Here is a 22,139-nt window from a genome sequence, read left to right on the forward strand (position 1 = left end):
GATTTTATGTGGTTTTTCTGAATAGTCTCATAGGTCCTTGGAAGAATGTTAACATTAGAGGTTGATCATTTTACAGGCTCTAGGGCAGGGTTTCCCAACTAGTGTGCCTTCAGCTGTTGAAAACTACAACTCATTAGAGGCACACTGGTTGGGAAACACTGCTCTAGGGACTACTGTAAGGGTGCATGCACACCATGTTTTTGCTATACAGTTCCCGTATACAGTTCCAAGTTAAAAACCGTACAGAACTGTATAGAAAACCGTATGCATTGACTTAAAGGGGTACTCCGGTGAAAAACTTTTTTTTTTTTTTTAAACCAACTGGTGCCAGAAAGTTAAACAGATTTGTAAATCTTAATCCTTCCTGTACTTATTAGCTGCTGAATAATACAGCGGAAATTATTTTCTTTTTGAAACACAGAGCTCTCTGCTGACATATCTGTCCATTTTAGGAACTGTCCAGAACAGCATATGTTTGCTATGGGGATTTCCTTTTACTCTGGACAGTTCCTAAATTGGACAGAGATGTCAGCAGAGAGCACTGTGCTCATGATGTCAGCAGAGAGCTCTGTGTTTCAAACGGAAAAGAATTTCCACTGTAGTATTCAGCAGCTAATAAGTACAGGAAGAATTAAGATTTTTTTAATAGAAGTAATTTACAAATCTGTTTAACTTTCAGACATCAGTTGATTTAAAAAGAAAAAAAAAATTTCACCGGAGTACCCCTTTAACATTGTAAACCGTATGCCAAACGCATCATCTGGTTTAGTCCGTTTTGCATCTTATACGGTTTTGTCCGTTTTTTTTTTTTTACCCATACCCAAAACCGTAGACATGGGAACCGTACAGAACCGTATGGGCGTATGGTTCCATCCGGTTTGCGCCATCCGGTTTTTGACTTTCAACGTTTTTTTCTTGGAATTTCATTCAAACAAGTGAAACTTTATTCATAATGGAGTGAAAAGTAAAACATTTATAAGTTTTTTACTTAAAAAAACAAATGCAACTGGACATAATTTTTCAAACCATTTATGGTTTTTAGCCGTATGCGGGTTGAAATTTGTACACGTTTTGATACAGCTTAGTCTGATTTTGAGAAATCAGTTTTTTATCAAAAACCTGATACGGGAACTGTATTGCAAAAATGTGGTGTGAACGCAGCCTTAGAAATTTTTTGAAATATACTAAACCACTGTAAAATACAGCAGTCTTCTGCACTGTGTATTGGACTGTCTAACTGTACAACCAAAACATAGAGGACGTGGATCTGAGAGAAGAGACCGCCGTAGGCCATGCAATGCCTTCTAAAGTCTCTCTCTCAGCCTGCACCCTTTTCTATACTAATAGGGGGCAAAAAAAACAAAACTGCTGTGTACAGATGGGTGACTCTTTCTTTTGGAGGAGACGTTGGCTTGGCTGATATCCCCAGTCATGTTTCACTACTCTTTAAAGCGTTACTGACATTACATCAACTTTTGACTCCCTTATTTTTTGGGGGGGGGTTTGAGTGCTGAGAAACCCCACCAATTGCTAGATATAGCCAGGTGAAGCGCACAGCAGCGTGCTTTACTCCGCGACTCGTTGCAGGTGACACTCCATTATAGTCTATCGTCCTCTGCAAATTGGCGGATTGAGTGCTGCAGAGTAAAGCATGCTGCCGCTTAATTCACCCGGCTATATCTAGCGATTGGTAAGGGGTCTCAGCACCGAGATCCCCTGACAAATCAAATTTTTTTACATTCATGACATGTCAAAAAAACACCTTTAATGACAGTAGCCCTTGGAGTTGAGCATTGACTGACAATAGGTGGCACTAGAGAGCCGTGTCCTCTTTATGTAGAGGGAACTAGTTGGCAGATATGAAATGTACTTGTGTGAATGAAGAAACAGAATTTTTATTGTCTCTTGTTATGCACTAAATGGTCACTAGATGGTGCTGTGTAGCTACTGCCTATGCGGAATAAAAGACTTAAAAGATATTTTCACGTGACTATTGCCACAATTCGCCATCTTTGCTACTTCTGTGGCACCAACGTGTTCTGCAGCACTGTCCAGAATTGTCGTCCTGTGGGATGACATTAGGGACAGTTTAAGGGAAATTAAAATAACCTGTTAGTTTTTGGAATTGTGGGATAAAACAAGAGAATCTGGCGGAAACCCAAGAATCACAGGGAGAACATACAAACTCCATAGGTTGCCTTTTGCTCATATTCAAACCCAGGGCTGTGAGGCATATTGTAAAACGGTAGAATTTATGTACACTAACATAGTAATGTCTTCCCCATCCTCATTACTTTCTCTTCAGCGATAAAGATATTTTCTGGTGGTAGACTTGCAATTGCTCTTTCTTTTTTTTTGTTGCTGTAAGTGAATCCTTAATTCAAGTGAACCCTAATAATAATCAATTAGTGTATACTGGGCACCGATGCAAATGGTCAGGGCCCATTCACACTACAAATTTTCCAAAGGGAATTCTGCTCCGAAGTTCTGCTGCAGAAAATATGGAACAAGAGTGTCCCATTGTTTTCAAGGGGATTCTGTGGCACTATGTACGACATTTACGATGGCGTATTTCTGAGTCGTCCTAGGGCCGACATGATCTGCTGGCGACTGCTACTCGGTCGGAAACTCCATCCAGGATATCTCTGGGTGGAGAATCTGTAGTGTAAATGAGCCCCTTAGATGGAAAACATTATATGACTGCAGTTAGGAGTCAGACCACAGACTCCATATAAATCATCATTCACCACACGGTCTTGGTGGTACAGGTTTGGGTTTCATCAAAGAGGGTACCGTGACGCAAAGGATGTGCCCTCACTGAAGCTGTGCAGAAGCATTCCTGGCCAGTCAGGTGGAGAATCCGGTGTAATACACTATATAATATATGTGTGTGTATGTATGTATGTATATATGTGTATATATATATATATATATTCTAGTACACAGTAGCAGTTTAAGTCAGAATGCAATACAAAAAGGTTCTTCCTGGGTAGCAAATTACGCTGCTGATTTTGCTGCCCATTGACTCTAATGGGTATGAATACGCAGCAAAATACAGCCCATGTGACCCTGTCCAAAAAGCTTACAATCTAATTGGTCAACATTGAGCGTACAATGCAAGAAAAGAATGTCCGGCACCACGGTGTAAAATGAATGCAAATCCTGCTTTATTGAAGGTTAAACATACAGGAGTACAGTAGTCCCTCAAGTTACAATATTAATTGGTTCCAGGACGACCATTGTATGTTGAAACCATTGTATGTTGAGACCAGAACTCTATGGAAACCTGGTAATTGCTTCTGAAGCCACCAAAATGTCATCCAAAAATAGGAAAAAGTGAGGATTAAAGAAAAATAAGTAGATAACTAATATAGATAAAGTAAGTCCTTTACATATAAAGGTAAGACAGATCTGCTGGGAGCTGTAAATCACTGTCTATGTCAGTGTTTCCCAACCAGATTGCCTCCAGCTGTTGCAAAACTACAACTCCCAGCATGCCCGGACAGCCGCTGGCTGTCCGGGCATGCTGGGATTTGTAGTTTTGCAACAGCTGGAGGCACCCTGGTTGGGAAACAATGGTTTTTGTAGAGGACAGGAGCTTCTTCAGGGTCCTGTATAGTACACACAGTGTCCCATATGGAGCCACTCTTACTTGGTGTCCAAAGGAGCAGCTAACCCTGGCACAGGTAAGGATTAGTACAGAACTTGTAGTTCCTCCGTGTACTGTAGGGGGCGCTACCAGACACCAGTCAGTGCATGCACTTCAGTAATAGAGGTGATTTACCAGTAAAATGCCCATTCTGATTGGTCAGTTCCTCCAGTTGTGACTCACAGATCTGGACTGTCTGTACATTGTATGTTGGGTCTGGTTTCAAGTTACAAAGGTCCAGAAAAGAACATTGTATGTTGAAACTATTGTATGTTGAGGCCATTGTAAGCTGAGGGATCACTGTACATACAGACGCGATAAAATCCTCTGACGCATTTAACGCTAACAGCGCTTAATTGTTACTGAATACAGTACATATAACATGATGTATAGGCCTTCTCTAACCTCATATTGGAGGATGAATAGTTAAGAGCCGGTAGCAGCCATCTCTGTAACACATAAGTCCTACTGAGACATAACATCTCTGCCCAGGGCATAAAATATGTGATGCTCTGTATCCCTTCCAGGCTTGTCATGTCGGAGGAGATGACCAACCTTGTCGTTGTGCATTGGGGAGGACTGATCCTGGACCTGACAGCCGGATACCTTCTCTTCTTTGATGTCACACGTCCCATTGCTATGTTCTTTGTCTCTTACTTCCATTGCATGAACTCTCAGCTTTTTAGCATAGGTAAGTGTATGCTGTATTTTTAACCTTATGTAAAAAAGGGGGGTGTAAGTAGACCCTTTTTCCAATCTGTCGGACCATACCCCCTATTTTCCTTTAATGCTATGACTGTGAGCCTCTTATGAGGATAACGCACCTTGGTCTCGCCATTGCTATCCATTTCAGAACCATGCTGCATGAATCTCTTGGCATTGGTGAATAAAGATGGTTCTCGTCTATATTACTTCCATCTATGTGGCTCTCTCCGCCATCTACTATAACCTCTAACCATTATTGAACTACTTTGTCTCCTGTACTTCTCTCCTCCTGACAGGCATGTTCTCGTACACTATGCTGGCCACCAGCCCACTGTTCTGTTATCCTGATTGGCCCCGTCGTCTGGTGTCAAAGTTGCCCGGCTGGTTACACTGGGCATTTCCTCGCACCCAGTCGCCACAAAAAAGCTTGGAATGCGTTTACTCAGGACAGAAGGCAAAGGGCTCCATAAGACTACGACACAAACTAGGAGCCATCTTTACTGTTATCTACATACTCGAACAGCTGTTCCTGCCCTATTCACATTTTGTTACCCAGGTGAGGGCTCACAGATGTGTTCCTGTGCATTGTTTGTTCTTTTTGTAGAACTTACATCTGTCTAATAGAATTATTCTCATCTGATGTTAAGCCTGTTGCTAAATTGGAGGCTGTCTTATCTCTGGGTCCCCACAGTGCAAACAACCTTAAATGGGCATTGTCAATTGCCAAAACTTCTCATATAATGTAAATATAAAAAGGGCAAGCGGGGCTGTGTACAGTGAGGACAAGCGGGGCTGTGTACAGTGAGGACAAGCGGGGCTCTGTGCACCAAGGACAAGCGGGGCTCTGTACACCGAGGACAAGCGGGGCTCTGTGCACCGAGGACAAGCGGGGCTCTGTGCACCGAGGACAAGCGGGGCTCTGTGCACCGAGGACAAGCGGGGCTCTGTGCACCGAGGACAAGCGGGGCTCTGTGCACCGAGGACAAGCGGGGCTCTGTGCACCGAGGACAAGCGGGGCTCTGTGCACCGAGGACAAGCGGGGCTCTGTGCACCGGGGGTCTGTGACATGCTATGGGCTCACACAGCAGGATAATTGACAAGTCAGGAGTCTGCACAGAGCCCTGCTTGTCCTGCCTTCACTTCCTGTATTATGTCTTTGCACAGAGAATAGCTGCATAGACAAGACAATATTTTTTTCACCCAGAAATATACACATTTTTTAACCAATGTATATTGCAAATATACATATAATGTTGTCTACATTATATAAAAAGTTTTTGCAAATGACAGGTACACTTTAATATTGTTCCATTGAAGCGAGTATGGCTGTGTTGCAGTTCCCCTGGATGTGATTTTGCCTGTGTGAAAAAAATGCTAATTGTAATTCTGCCTTAACTATATTCTTCTTTGTGTCTCAAGGGATACAATAACTGGACAAATGGCCTTTACGGTTACTCATGGGATATGATGGTGCATTCACGTTCCCACCAGCATGTGAAGATTACATACAAAGATGGACTCACTGGAGAAATTGGATATCTGAACCCTGGGGTGAGTGTAGGGTTTTGAAGGGTACCAATAGTCTGAAACAGTTTTTTCTTGTAATAGCACAACCTGATGTAGTAGCCGCAACATCTTTCAGTGCCTATGGTACTTCCAGAAACACTTGTATCAGAGGTTAGACCTGCACCCATCAGACATGTATTGTATATCCTGTAGGCATGCAGCTATTGGCAATAGTAGGAAAACCTTATCCATAAACTAGAATTATACTATGTAAAGGCTGTGGGAGACTAGGAATTAATAAATGGTGCTTTTTTTTTTTTTTCTCATATGTATTAAATGGGCACTGTCTCATACAATAACTTTTGATATGTTTATAAAGCATGCCAAAACAATCTGTTAATACGGAAAAAGCCTGTAAAAAAAAGTGTCCACTAGGGGTCCCCCTGCCTCCTGGGACACATACCAGTCCTGCAGTGTCCAGTGGTCAGCGACACTTCATGGACACCATGAGTGATTGACAGGGCTGCAGGCAGGTCCAGGGCCCTCTGTGAGTCAGAGCAGAGGGGGAGGAGTCATCACAGTGAGGAGAAGAGAGGGACACGCCCCCTGCCTCTGAAGAGAAACCTCACTGAGCAATGATGGCAAGTAAATAAAGGTAATTCTGAGAGCAGTATAGGTCGTAGACAGTGATCAGCAAGCAAATGCGGACATGTAAATTATCGCTATTGGCTCTCCATAGGCTAACTACCGGTGTTTTCACGCTAAAATGCGTTTCATCCGGCCTCATCGAGGCCGGATGAAGCGCATTTTTGCGCGAAAACACCGGTAGTTAGCCTCTGAGTGCCATCCATCTCTGCAGCCCGTATCCCCGGTCAGCCCCGGTTGGAGGAGCATCGAGTCACGTATCGAGCGGTGAGTGCGGATATATTTCGGATTCATTTCTATACTCCACATGTTGATACCTATTCTATTATATCCCAGTACCTCCGCAGACTCCATTCTGGATAGATGACTGGCTAGAGCTACCATCACACCGCACCTGGTCACCCAGTATTAGCCGTATAGAGCAGTGCTGCCTGAACCTACATTTTGTATCTGGATGTATGTTATGGACCACACGATTGATGGAGCCTTGTAAAAGTGCTGATCAGTGCACTGTTTCCCTGCCTCCCATTGGCCCGTCAAAAAGGGTCCTTAGTCACAATTTGCACCGCAGACCTACCGAAACTGTGTTTCTTCTAACGTGCTCAGCCAAACCCAGTACTGAGGTAAACATTTCCTCTATTAGGTTTTCACACAGACGCGGCGCTGGAAGGATCATGCTGACATGCTGAAGCAGTATGCCAACTGCCTGCAAGGCCTGCTGGGAGCTTATAATATCTCTGAGCCTGAAATATACTTTGACATATGGGTGTCAATCAATGACCGTTTCCAGCAGAGGTAAGTATGTTGCCGCCAAGAGGCTTGCGTATTGTGGTGTGATACAACTGATAGAATTATGCCTAATATGTGAACCCAGTAACCATGTTCCCTGACTGGATTTTCAGGTTGTATGACCCCACAGTGGACATTGTCAAAGCCGAATGGTCGCCATTCCACAAAACACCCTGGGTTAAACCGTTGCTGGTAGATCTGTCACCATGGAGGGCAAAATTTCTGGAGGTTGAGGACAGTTTGGATAATCAGACAGATGTGGTGTTCATTGCAGATTTCCCAGGTAATGTTTCAAGACTTGGTACATTATGTTATGGTCCAAATATTATAACTTATCACAGGATAGGTCATTGGTATGTAACTGCTGGAACGTTCACTTATCATGAGATTCGGGGGGGTGCTGGTCCCTCAATGTGAATAGGTGTGGTGGTCACGGGTACATGCTGCCCCAACAGCAGTCCAGTGCCGCTCAATTCACATAGGGGCCCCCTACAGTCAGACCTCCAGTGATTACACATATTTATCACCTATCCTATGGTAAGGTGGTGTTAGTGGGAAAACCTCATCTGACTATGCTTTATATAAAGGGGTTGTCCCAGCTCGCTTTTTCTGGCTTTCTCCACTCCTTTGGCCTGTTTGCAGCTTCTAGAGGTGGTCAGGAAAGCAGACAAAACTGGAAATTCATTGATTTGCATAACTACCTTCGACTTTAATGGGAGTTGCGTACACGGCATAGCTCAGCGGGATACTTTTTTTTTTTTTTTTTTTTTAACTCCAGAAGCTACGCAAAGGCATACCCCTGTGAGCCACACGGTTAATAACTTCTGATAAAGTGAGTGGGAGTTAAATAAATTGTGTAACTTCCCCACTTCAGCTGCTTTCTGCTTTCCTGACCACTGCAAACAGGCCTTAAAGGGGTACTCCACCCCTAGACATCTTATCCCCTATCCAAAGGATAGGGGATAAGATGTCTGATCGCGGGGTCCCACTGCTGGGGACCCCCGCAATATAGCATGCAGCACCCACCTGTGTCTGCTTCCGGCAGCGCTGGAGGTTCTGGCTACCGACCACGGGAACGGAAGATTGTGACGTCACGACTCCGCCCCTGTGTGATGTCACGCCCCACCCCCTCAATGCAAGTCTATGGGAGGGGGCGTGACAGCTGTACTCCTGTGCAAAACCTAATTTTTTTAATCAACTGGTGCCAGAAAGTTAAACAGATTTGTAAATTACTTCTATTAAAAAATCTTTACCCTTCCAGAAATTATTTTTCTTTTTGAATTTCTTTTTTGTCTTGTCCACAGTGCTCTCTGCTGACACCTCTGTCCGTGTCAGGAACTGTCCAGAGCAGCATAGGTTTGCTATGGGGATTTTCTCCTGCTCTGGACAGTTCCTGACACAGACAGAGATGTCAGCAGAGAGCACTGTAGTCAGACAGAAAGGAAATTCAAAAAGAAAAGAATTTCCTCTGTAGCATACAGCTGCTAAAAGGTACTGGAAGGGTAAATATTTTTTATTAGAAGTAATTTACAAATCTGTTTAACTTTGTGGCACCAGTTGATTTAAAAAAAAATTTTTTTTTTTTAAAATAAAGTTTTCCACTGGAATACCCCTTTTAAGAGCGGAAAGAAAGCCAGAAGGAGCTGGGACAACCCCTTTTAATATCTGCTTTCTGTTTACTCTGGATGATAGGTCTTCACTTGGAGAATTTTGTGAGTGAGGATCTGGGTAACACCAGTATACAGGTGCTGCAAGGTGAAGTCAATGTGGAGATAGTGAAGGACGCAAAGAACTTCACCCTGAGAGAGGGAGATCGCATGCAGGTAAATGTATATTGGGTTATGACTAGTCATTGTGTGCATCCATCACATGATGTGCTCTTCCTCAGGCCTTATGTTACTACGGTCATACGTTAGCACTGTAAATATTTCAGTATATGACTGTAAGTTATTCACTTTGGCCCGGGATATGGAATGAGGGCACCTAGCAGTATGAGTGCAATACATATTGATCTTGTCTTCCAGTTGCCAGCTGGGGAATACCACAAGGTGTTCACAGTGTCCCCAGGGCCCTCGTGTTACATGTACCTTTATGTGAACACCACAGCGGTGACCCTAGAACAGAACCTTACCCGACTGCAGGAGCTGAAGGAGAAGGTGGAGAATGGGAGTGGTGAGTGATCGCTAAAGTGCAGACTGACGTATAGAATCCCAATCTGATATGTGGAGGGAACGGAGATGGTTCTACCTTTTTGTATTACATTTGTGCTCACGTCACAGCATTAACTTTGTGCTTTCCTATAGAGCAACAAATGCAATGTCCCAGCAAGCTGTTTTTGTTGTTTAACAGTAATACTATACAGTAAAAGATATAGTGGGACTATTACTATAAAGTAATCGGGATCGCTGGGCTGTGGTAACCGAAGTCCTAAGTGTGCGGATCCGGCGGTGCTGGGAACCAGAAAGAACCAAGTCACTAATCACAACTAGTATAGAAAAAACACGGTTACCTGCACTCACCACTAGACTTTAGTCAGCCGACTCCGCTTCAACTGCTCACACAGACGTCACCGGTTCCAGACATGATTCAGAGCGCTTAGAGGCGACTGCCGGTGTTTTCGTGCTGTGTGCGCTTCTTCTGGCCTCGTTAAACAGATTTGTAAATTACTTGTATTAAAAAAATCTTTACCCTTCCAGTACTTTTAAGCAGCTGTATGCTACAGAGGAAATTCTTTTCTTTTTGAATTTCTTTTTTGTTTTGTCCACACTGCTCTCTGCTGACACCTCTGTCCGTGTAAGGAACTGTCCAGAGCAGCATAGGTTTGCAATGGGGATTTTCTCCTGCTCTGGACAGTTCCTGATACAGGCATCAGGTGTCAGCAGAGAGCACTGTGGTCAAGACAAAAAATAAATTCAAAAGGAAAAGAATTTCCTTTGTAGCATACAGCTGCTAAAAAGTACTGGAAGGGTAAAGATTTTTTAATGGAAGTCATTTACAAATCGGTTTAACTTTCTGGCACCAGTTGATTTAAAAAAAAAAAAAAAAAAGTTTTCCACCGAAGTACCCCGCACTCACCACTAGACTTCAGTCAGCCGACTCCACTTCAACTGCTCGCACGGACATCACTGGTTACAGACATGATGCAGGGCGCTCAAAGGCGACTGCCGGCGGTTTCGCGAGGCCGGAAGAAGCGCACACAGCGCCAAACCACTGGCAGTCTCTGAGCGCCCTGCATCATGTCTGGAACCGGTGATTAGAGATGAGCGAAGTTAGGACCGTATCCACCTTTCCCAGCCCACCGGAGCACCTGAAAGCTGAACTAATTTATGCAGGCTAACATCAGCAAACACCGAGCCGCGAGGTTCGTGACGAATCGAATCACTGTAACTTCGCTCATCTCTACCGGTGACGTCCGTGTGAGCAGTTGGACTGAAGCCTAGCGGTGAGTGCGGGTAACCGTGTTTTTTTTCTATACTAGTTGTATTTTTATTTGTCTGCACTGAGCAATGTACAGTACCATCAGTGGTGCTGAATGCAGCAATAGTTATATACTTGATGTTAAAACAAATCATTTAATGTAACCACTAAAAAGGATCCACAAAGGTCCCAATGCCATCAATCAACAAAAAAACAACATATGCTGCACTGAAACCATGGTCAGTAGCCAAAAATGCTAATTTTCACATCTACAGATTAAAAATAATCCAATCTGCCAGTCAGCGACAAAAATGTATGCAAATATGGTATGAACAAAAAATGATACCAACTCCTGTCTAGGGGAGGGATGTAGGTGAGGGAAAAGAGGGAGGGTCCTAAGGGAGATATGTGGGCCGATAGATAGGGACATGTGTGGTTTTTTTTTTCTGACCAGTCAACAACATAAGTATTGAATTCAACTAGAGAGGTGGATGTGCTACCATGTCTGTTTTTTTTCCTCTAGATGAATTCACATAAGTATTGTTTTTTTGTTTACACTTTGTATATACTTACCTGTCCAATTTGAAGATACAGTCATGGCCCTAAATGTTGGCACCCCTGAAATTGTTCTAGAAAATGAAGTATTTCTCACAGAAAAGGATTGCAGTAACACATGTTTTGCTATCCACATGTTTATTCCCTTTGTGTGTATTGAATCTAAACCAAAAAAGGTAGGAAAAAAAGCTAATTGGACATAATGTCGCACCAAACTCCAAAAATGGGCTAAACAAAATTATTGGCGCCCTAAGCTTAATATTTGGTTGTACACCCTTTGGAAGAAATAACTGAAATCAGTCTCTTCCTATAACCATCAATAAGCTTCTTACACCTCTCAGCCGGAATGTTGGACCACTCTTCCTTTATAAACTGCTCCAGGTGTCTCTCTTATTGGAAGGCGCCTTTTCTCAACAGCAATTTTAAGATCTCTCCACAGGTGTTCAATGGGATTTAGATCTGGACTCATTGCTGCCACTTCAGAACTCTCCATCGCTTTGTTGCCATCCATTTCTGGGTGCTTTTTGACGTATGTTTGGGGTCATGGTCCTGCTGAAAGACCCAAGATCTCAGACGGAAACCCAGCTTTCTGACACTGGGCTGTACAGTGCGACCCAAATACCATTGGTAATCCTCAGATTTCATGATGCCTTGCACACATTCAAGGCACCCAGTGCCAGAGGCAGCAAAACAACCCCAAAACATCATTGAACCTCCACCATATGTCACTGTAGGTACTGTGTTCTTTTCTTTGTAGGCCTCATTCCGTTTTCGGTAAACAGTAGAATGATGTGCTTTACCAAAAAGCTCTATCTTGGTCTCATCTGTCCACAAGACATTTTCTCAGAAGGATTTTGACTTACTCAAGTTCATTTTGGCAAAATGTAGTCTTGCTTTTTTATGTCATTGTGTCAGCAGTGGGGTCCTCCTGGGTGTCCTGCCATAGTGTTTCATTTCATTTAAATGTCGACGGAGAGTTTGCACGGACACTGATGCTCCCTGAGCCTGCAGGACAGCTTGAATATCTTTGGAACTTGTTTGGGGCTGCTTATCCACCATCTGGACTATCCTGCGTTGACACCTTTCATCAATTTTTCTCTTCCGTCCACGCCCAGGGAGATTAGCTACAGTGCCATGGGTTGCAAACTTCTTGATAATGTTGCGCACTGTGGACAAAGGCAAATCTAGATCTCTAGAGATGGACTTGTAACCTTGAGATTGTTGATATTTTTCCCACAATTTTGGTTCTCAAGTCCTCAGACAGTTATCTTCTCCTCTTTCTGTTGTCCATGCTTAGTGTGGTGCACACACAGACACATACTAAGTGAACTTCTCTCCTTTTTATCTGCTTTCAGGTGTGATTTTTATATTGCCCACACCTGTTACTTTCCCCAGGTGAGTTTAAAGGAGCATCACATGCTTGAAACAATCTTATTTTTCCACAATTTTGAAAGGGTGCCAATCATTTTGTCCAGACCATTTTTGGAGTTTGGTGTGACATTATGTTCAATTTGCTTTTTTCCCTCCCTTTTTTGGTTTAGTTCCTATACACACAAAGGGAATAAACATGTATATAGCAAAATATGTGTTTCTGCAATCCTTTTCTGTGAGAAATACTTCATTTTCTAGAAACATTTCAGGGGTGCCAACATTTACGGCCATGACTGTAGCTGGGTACATGTATTGCGTCTCTATTTCCTGACAATAGTGTACGATGACATTTACCTATTGGGGTGCATCTGAGAGACAATGTATGCAGGATTGTCTCCTAGGTCCTACAACTCTATAATATATCTCTATATGTCCCTTGGGGATAAGGCATCCCACCATGAGGTATAACATATACACAGTGGGTATTCCATTTTAATGTATGATTACGAATATTTATAGGTGAGAATTATTGATTTGCATAGCCCAGGTTCTATAGTGTAATAATCTGTCATATATAATATCGGACCACGGAACGTGACGAGTTCTCTCATCTATCTCTTGATATATTATTTGCATGAGGTATTAGCATACTACCAGGTTTGGCCTCTACATCTTTCTCTCCTCATACATGTGGTATAATAGGAGGGCCACCTTTTCCTATCCAACCAGTTAGGTCACTCCAGTGAGACAGACAGAGAGCCCTCTATCCTGATCTATCACGATTGTAGGGATTGATAGGACCAGCGCAGGACTAGGTTCCGGAGCGGGGCCAACCTTATCAGGGCGTACACTGCACCTAGGATTAGGCGTAGTGAGAGGGTGAGTAAATAGGGTTACTGCGAGGTAGGGGCCACTCACGGTCCCTCCCTCTTTTCCCTCACCTACATCCCTCCCCTAGTTGGTATCATTTTTGTTAATACCATATGTATACATACATTTTTGTCGTTGACTGGATAATTTTTAATCTGTAGATGTGTAATTCTGCATTTTTGGCTACTGACCATGGTTTCAGTGCAGCATATGTTGTTTTTTGTTGCTTTATGGCATTGGGACCTTTGTGGATCCTTTTTAGTGGTTACATTAAATGTTAAGTTTTAGTGTTTTCAGTGATTTGTTTTCCATGGTACACTATTGATGATTTATTTTTTTTACGGTGATTTGTGTATATACTTGACGTTATTATTATTAAAGTACTGCCACAGAACCCTTAATTTAAAGGGGAATTCCAGCTTTTTATTTTTTTAATTAAATATGGTGCTGGGTTCAGGGGGAAAAAAAAAAACTTACCTAGCACCTCTCCCCAGCAGATCCTGTTTACCTCTACCTGGTCCCCAAATCTTCTCTCTTCCTCCAAGACAACAGTTGGAACAGGACCTGCCATCTCAGCCAATCACTGGCCGCAGCAGTGTCCCATCTCAGCTATTGATTGGTTTGCAGGCAGGTCCTGCTCCAATTGTTGTCTTGGAATGGAGAAGATTTGGGGACCAGACGGAGGCAAACAATTAAGTATGTTTTGGGAAGGTTTCTTTTTTATATTCCCACACTGCCACAGCATACATACATATGTGTGGATCAAATATATATATTTTTCCCCCCAACTTTTTTTTTTTTATTTGACGAAAGTCTGGTTAACCCCTTTTTTAAATTCAGTTTATGCTTTGCTTCCCAGAAACCTCTCCCCTACCACCCGAGTTACAGCCTCTCCTCTCCGGAACAGTGGAAGACCTCAATACGTCAGATCCCCTTGTGCTCGCCTACCTACGTAGACAGAGACGGCTAGAAGAAGTAGAACGTAGACGAAATGCTACAGTCATAGAAAGATTTCATAAGTTTATGAATAAGAAGTATTATCTTCTACGACGGAGGTAAGGGGGCTGGGCTTTTTATGAATGGTGATAAAACTGGCTTGTTTGGCATAATGTCAGTCATTCGATATATACATACAGGGCTCAAGTCCTGCAGGAACATGTGGGAACTGTGTTCCTGCACTTTTTTCACAGCAGGACCACCGTTCCCATAGCTGGAGTCCTGCAGGACCAGCCTTGATCCTATGTTCCCACACTTTTTTTTCCCCAGGACTTGACCCCTGTAGACATATATATGTTCAGATTTCAAACAAGCCCAAATGTACCGCATGTAGTTACTATTAGACTACATTTAGTCTATAGAAATGAATGGATCCGGTGCAGGCATGTTGTGATATATAACAGTTTGCCAATGAATACTACAAATGTAGGCTTGTAAGGCGCCACACTACAGGTATCATCCTGCTTTTTTACTGCCGTTATTTTACAATAACGGATGGAAAAAAACGGATTCAATAACTGGTAATAAATTATTTTTAAATGGCTACTGTCACCAACCTTTTTTTTAATTTTTTTTATATGTTGTAGTACTTATGTACTACAACATATCTCTAATATACTTTATTTTTTTTTTATTTTTTTTTTTATAAAATATTGTTTTTTTTATTTGAAAACCGGCCACCAGGGGTCTCCCTCCTATTGGCCGGCTGCAGCCTGCCGTGACGTCAAAACTGAATTAGGACCGATACCAGCCGGGCAATCGGTCCTAATTCAGTCAACCTGTGCTCGCTCCCTGCCTGTCAATCAGACAGGCGGGAGCGAGCGCGGAAAACACAGAGGATGCACGCATTGGCTCCCTGGCCTCGCATGCCAGCCCCGCCTCTCAGCATATACACCGCTGCTGCTGCCGCCTCAGGACTGTCCTACACTTGGGTATGTCTTTCGGGGGAAGGGGAGCGGGGTTCGGGGTAGCGCCATGGCCATAACAAAGTTATTGTTTTCTACCCAGGGTGCCTCCAGTTGTTTCACCATTACAACTCCCAGCATACCCTGACTGCCAATAGATGCCAGGGCAAGCTTGGAGTTGTATTGGTGAAACAGCTGGAGGCACCCTGTATAGATGAGCTAAGGGCAGAAGTCGCCCCCCCCCCAGCAGGCATCAGTGACGTTGCGGCTGCTGGGGAAGTCTGCCTGGTAAGTGAGCACACTACCAGGCAGACAAAAATATATTTTCAATATACTGGTAGTAAAAAAAAAAAAAGAAATCAAAGGCAGGGAGGTGGTTAGGCATAGATGGGCAATAGGCAGGGACAAAATGTATTTCTTTCTTTTTTTTTTTTAAAGGATGATGGGAGCTAGTTCATCCGTTATCATCAGTTACATCCGTTTTTTTTTTCCATCAGGTTTTTAACCCTTTTTTGTAAAGCTGTATTGAGCATGCTCAGTACAAAAATGGGTGTTAAAAAACCTGACAATAACGAATGTTTTTTTTTCTTTTTAATATCCAGTTCCCATAGACTTCAATGTAAATTTTTAACATGCGGTTTTTCACCATTTTAATTTGCCGGACCAAAAATGAGTGCATGCACCGTCTTTTGTGCCGGCAAAAATAACTGACATTAGTAAAAAACGAACATACCTGATGCAATAGGATGTTCAAAAAATCCCATTGACATGAATGGGATTTTTTGACGGCCGTTTTCAGGACTTTTTGCCGGGAGTAATAACGGAGGTTTTTTTTACAGGATGATACAGTACTAGAGATGAGCGAACTAACAGTAAATTTGATTCGTCACGAACTTCTCGGCTTGGCTGTTGATGATTTATCCTGCATTTATTAGTTCAGCTTTCAGGTGCTCCCGTGGGCTGGAAAAGGTGGATACAGTCCTAGGAGACTCTTTCCTAGGACTGTATCCACCTTTTCCAGCCCACGGGAGCACCTGAAAGCTGAACTAATTTATGCAGGATAAGTCAGCAACTGCCGAGCCGAGAAGTTCGTGACGAATCGAATTTACTGTAAGTTCGCTCATCTCTAGATGATACCTGTAGTGTGAAAGGGGCCTAATGGATGTGAACTTGGCATAAGAATTGCATAATATATATGCATGAAAGACAGAACCATATGAATATAGGCCTGGGGTCGCAGCAGTTATTACTGTGAAAGTTCTGACTAAGCAGTAAGATAACATTCCTCTAGGCCTGGGAATATGATTTAGTTTAGTCTTTTCTAGCAGATTCTGGTAGAAGGTTCCCACCCACAAAATCTATCTGCTGACAGGAGGCTTCTTATCAAAGTTTAGGCAAAAGGGAAGTTCGGCGTTTCCTCATTCAGCAGCTCTGGGCAACGTATATGTGCAAAGAATCCCATTCACTTCACTGCATCTTGTATTTTCATATCTACAATGTTTATGTCTTGGAGCGCCATTCACTTATGTTGCAAAACCAGATCTAAAGGAAGACAGCAGCAAAAGTGTCATTGAAAGAAAGCTAGTGTACGCTCAGCCTTATGTAAGTTGGGAGGATGACTTCGGTCTGTCAGGCAATGGTGCCAAATACTAGCAATATAGTCACCATAGTGAGACAGCCTTTTTAAAAAGCCTTTTTTTATATATATAATCAACTGGCTCTAGAAAGTTAAACAGATTTGTAAATTACTTCTATAAAAAAATCTTAATCCTTTCAGTACTTATGAGCTGCTGAAGTTAAGGTTGTTCTTTTCTGTCTAAGTGCTCTCTGATGACACGTGTCTCGGGAAATGCCCAGTTTAGAAGCAAATCCCCATAGCAAACCTATTCTACTCTGTGCAGTTCCCGAGACAGGTGTCATCAGAGAGCACTTAGACAGAAAAGAACAACCTTAATCCTTTCAGTACTTATGAGCTATTGAAGTTAAGGTTGTTCTTTTCTGTCTAAGTGCTCTCTGATGACACCTGTCTCGGGAAACGCCCAGTTTAGAAGAGGTCTGCTATGGGGATTTGCTTCTAAACTGGGCATTTCCCAAGACATGTGTCATCAGAGAGCACTTAGACAGAAAAGAACAACCTTAACTTCAGCAGCTCATAAGTACTGAAAGGATTAAGATTTTTTTATAGAAGTAATATACAAATCTGTTTAACTTTCTGGAGCCAGTTGATATATAAAAAAAAAAGTTTTTTCCTGGAATACCCCTTTAATCTATGAATGGAATAGCTTAGTGTTTCCCAACCAGGGCGTCTCAAGCTGTTGCAAAACTACAACTCCCAGCATGCTGGGAGTTGTAGTTTTGCAACAGCTGGAGGCACCCTGGTTGGGAAACACTGAAATAGCTGGACTAGGGTAAAGGTGGGTTCACACTATGGAATTTCCAGTTCTGCTATAAAATTCCGGTGCAGCAGAGTAACATTGCTGTCAGTGGGATTTTGCTGTACAGTACATACTGCGCCAAAATAATAAACTTATTGGCGGAATACATTGAGGGAGATTTATCCAAACCTGTCCAGAGGAAAAGTTTGAGTTGCCCATAGCAACCAATCAGATGGCTTCTTTCATTTTTGAAAAGGCCTGTAAAAAAAAAAATGAAAGAAGCGATCTGATTGGTTGCTATGGACAACTCAAACTATTTCCCTGGACAGGTTTTGATAAATCTCTCCCATTGTCTTTTATGAAGACCGGCAATGTCTGCGTCTATCAGATAAGTCAAGTTGTAGTTATGCAACAGCTGGAGAGCCACAAGTTGGAGTCCACTGCTGGAATTCCTCAACAAATGGACAACACCGATATGAGCACAAAAATTTTGGCCTTAGGCTAGGTTCAGACTACGGAATTTCCGACAGAAATTCCACTTGCTAAAATGTCTAGTGTAGTGAATGGGTTTCCGTTCACAAATTCACACTTCGGAATTTGTGAAGCGGAAAATCCGCTTAGAAATTTCCGCCTGAAGAAAGGCGGTGCTCTTTCTTCAGGCGGAAATCCGTGCGGAACACATTGCAGTCTATTGGAGACTGCTGTGTCCACGCGGTCCTAGCGCCCACTGATTCAGTCGGCGCTGGCCACACTCGGAATCTCCGGGTGGAAATTTTCTGCCTGGAGATTCCATAGTCTGAACCTAGCCTTAGTGCTGAGACCCGCACTGAAGAGAATGAGTGTGCACACTGCATCACTCCCCATCTCTCAGCGATCTTTGTCTCACTTCTGCATTATAAGGCTGGGTTCACACTAGGGATCGACCGATATCGTTTTTTTTAGGGCCGATACCGATACTCTGTGGAGGTTAGGGCCGATAGCCGATAACTTATACCGATGTTCCAGTATAAGTTAACGGCTATTTATCCGCCCCCCCCCCCCCCCCCCGGGCGACACCGCTGCAGATCATTGATTTAAAGCGGGCGCTTTAAATCAATGAATTGCAGTGGCTTTTGCGGTTCCAGAGACCACCGCCGCTACCCGCTTCTCTCCCCCTGCCTGTCCTGGGGTCTTGAGTCCTACCACCGTTGTGGTGTTTTTTTTTTACTTCTGTACCCGTAGCCTACCACTGTGTTTGGTCCGGTTGAAAAACCGTATTGAAACTTATACTTTTTTTTAATTTAAACATGGGAGTCAATGGGAACCATACAGAATCGTAAGTGCATACAGTTCCATCCGGTTTTCACCATACGGATTTTGACTTTGCACAGTTTTCTTTTCTTGAAATCAAACAAGTGAAATTTTATTCATAATGGAGTGAAAAGTTAAAAAGTATAAGTTTTTCTTTTTTCTTAAAAATGGATGCAACAGGACATCATTTTTTTTAAAAACGTATACGGCTAAAAATTTGTACACGTTTTGATACAGTTTAGTCCAGTTTTGAGGAATCCGTTTTTCATCAAAAACCTGATGCGGAAATTGTATTGCAAAAACGTGGTGTGAACCCAGCCTTAGTCTGTGGAACAGCAAGACAAATATCACTTAGAGCTGTAAAGTAATGCGTGCTGCCGCAAACTTTCCCCCCACTCTTTCTACTTATCAGTGGGGTCTCAGCTCTGTGACCCCGGCCGATCTAAACTTTTATCATCTTTAAGACTTTGCCATAGTTTTTTTTTAAACTGACACTTCAACTACAAAACCCATGGGTGATGGATGGCACTGTATACCTGTACAATGCCATCCACTGGAGGTATACATTGAGGCACCCTCCTGACATATGCCTCTGATACGAGAAATACAGAGAGTACCGTATTTTTCGCTGTATAAGACGCACTTTTTCTTCCCCAAAACTAGGGGGAAAAAGTCGGTGCGTCTTATACGGCGAATACACCCCTATCGCGGCGGTCCCTGCGGCCATCAACGGCCGGGACCCGCGACTAATACAGGACATCACCAATCGCGGCGATGCCCTGTATTAACCCTTCAGACACGGCGATCAAAGCTGACCGCCGCGTCTGAAGGGAAAGTGACACTAACCCGGCTGCTCAGTCGGGCTGTTCGGGACCGCCGCGATCCCGAACAGCCCGACTGAATCGCCGGGTTAGTGCTTACAGGACACCGGGGGGGACCTTACCTGCCTCCTCTGTGTCTTCTCTGTTCAGGGATCCCCTGTATGGCCGGCGCTCTCCTTCCTCGTCATCGCGTACGTGCATCGGCGTGCGTAACGACGTGATGGCGGCGACGGAGAGCGAGGATACCCGGCCGGCAGCAGAGACGTTCCGGAGCGACGGGGACACGGCGATAGCGATGGAGCGAGATCCAGGGCAGCGGTGACGGGTCCGGAGCGGTGGGACACATGAGTATTACCTCCTCCTGCAGTGGTCTTCAATCTGCGGACCTCCAGATGTTGCAAAACTACAACTCCCAGCATGCCCGGACAGCCGTTGGCTGTCAGGGCATTAGTTTTGCAACATCTGGAGGTCCGCAGGTTGAAGACCACTATTGGGTTCAAAATCTTTATATTTTTTTAGATTTTGCCCCTAAAAATTGGGTGCGTCCTATAGGACGAAAAATACGGTAGCCCCAGGAAAATCTCTGCCCTGTGATCTTTCCTTTATTTTGCATATCTCTAGTTTTGAAAAGCTCCCAATGTTTCCATACGTGTGTAACTGATCTTTGCATGTGATTCCAGCTGTAAGTGTTGGTAGGTCAAGATGCAGTATAACCTGTGGGGACAACGACTGGAATGTGTACAGGTCATCAGAGAACGTTCCTGTCTAATGGGGGATGCACTGTACTAATCCAGCAATGTAATCCTTGTGAATGTTGGAGACGGTGGCGCGTATGCCCACCAGGCCTGCCTCTGAGCATAGCATTATAGAGAAAAACATCACAATTACTGAACTCTAAACCCATACTTTCACAAACTAGAGCAGGAGAGGTTTGCTATGGAGATTTGCTTTTACTCAGGACAGTTCCTGACATGGGCAGAGGTGGCAGCAGAGAGCACTGTGATAAGACTGGAAAGAACTGCACAACTTCTTCTGGAGCATCTGTATAACTTTCTGGTACCAGTTGATTTGAAAACACAGTTGTCACGCCCCCTCCCATAGGCTTGCATTGAGGGGCGGAGTGTGACGTCACATGGGGGCGGAGAGGCGTGACGTCACACGTCGCCGGCCCTGTGGTCGCCGGTAATCAGACACGGAGCAAACATGCTCTGGGGACTGATTTTAACTGGGGTGCTGCGTGCAAGATCACAGGGGTCCCCAGCTGCGGGACCCCCATGATCAGGCATCTTATCCCCTATCCTTTGGATAGGGGATAAGATGTCTAAGCGCCAGAGTACCCCTTTAAATCAAATGGTGCCAGAAAGTTAAACAGATTTGTAAATGACGTCTATTTTGAAAATTTTAATCCTTCCAGTACTTATCAGCTGCTGTATACTACAGAGGAGGTTGTGTAGTTCTTTTCTTTCTGACCACAGTGCTCTCTGCTGACACCTCTGTCCATGTCAGGAACCGTGCGGCGCAGGAGAGGTTTGCTATAGGGATTTGCTCCTGACATGGTCAGAAGTGTCAGCAGAGAGCACTGTGGTCAGACAGAAAAGAACAACTCCTCTTCCTCTGTAGCATACAGAAGCTGATAAGTACTGGAAGGATTAGGATTTTCAAATAGAAGTCATTTACAAATCTGTTTAACTTTCTGGCACCAGTTGACTTAAAAAAAAAAAATATATATATATATATATATATACAGTTTTCCACCAGAGTACTCCTTTAAGAGTGGGTCGGTCACGCCCCCTCCCATTGACTTTCATTGAGGGGTTTGTGACACCATGAGGGGGCATGGCCAATCCACGCAGTACTAAAACAGCGTTCGGAACATTACTTTCGAACGCTGGTCAGTGGAGTACCCCTTTAAAGGGGTACTCCACCCATAGACATCTTATCCCCTATCCAAAGGATAGTGGATAATATTTCTGATCGTGGGGGTCCTGCTGCTGGGAACCCACGCGATCTCTCCTACAGAACCCCATTCAATCTGGGGCAGAGTACTCCTTTATTGCTGATCACCTTTTTCTAAATCAGTGTTTCCCAACCAATGTAGCTCCAGATGTTGCAAAGCTATACCTCCCAGCATGCTGGAAGTTATGAGTTTTGCAACAGCTGGAGCTACACTGGTTGGAAAACACTATTCTACTGCTTCCTGAGGCATGAGCACTGTGTTCATGAACAAAGTGGGGCTATGTGGCGA

At 43.7% G+C, this 22,139-nt stretch overlaps 1 protein-coding gene across 1 annotated transcript in view; it reads left to right on the plus strand.

The window, feature by feature from the left end:
• Positions 1-22,139, plus strand: part of GGCX (gamma-glutamyl carboxylase) — a 46,963-nt gene that overhangs the window by 19,118 nt on the left and 5,706 nt on the right. The window contains exons 7-14 of the mRNA XM_056571307.1: positions 4,177-4,340; positions 4,651-4,910; positions 5,774-5,905; positions 7,149-7,300; positions 7,408-7,577; positions 8,987-9,117; positions 9,319-9,466; positions 14,367-14,562. Coding sequence (XP_056427282.1) covers positions 4,177-4,340; positions 4,651-4,910; positions 5,774-5,905; positions 7,149-7,300; positions 7,408-7,577; positions 8,987-9,117; positions 9,319-9,466; positions 14,367-14,562 — 1,353 coding nt within the window. The remainder of the gene's footprint in view (positions 1-4,176; positions 4,341-4,650; positions 4,911-5,773; positions 5,906-7,148; positions 7,301-7,407; positions 7,578-8,986; positions 9,118-9,318; positions 9,467-14,366; positions 14,563-22,139) is intronic.

Source organism: Hyla sarda, chromosome 4 (genome assembly GCF_029499605.1).
Source record: "Hyla sarda isolate aHylSar1 chromosome 4, aHylSar1.hap1, whole genome shotgun sequence".
NCBI lineage: Eukaryota > Metazoa > Chordata > Amphibia > Anura > Hylidae > Hyla > Hyla sarda.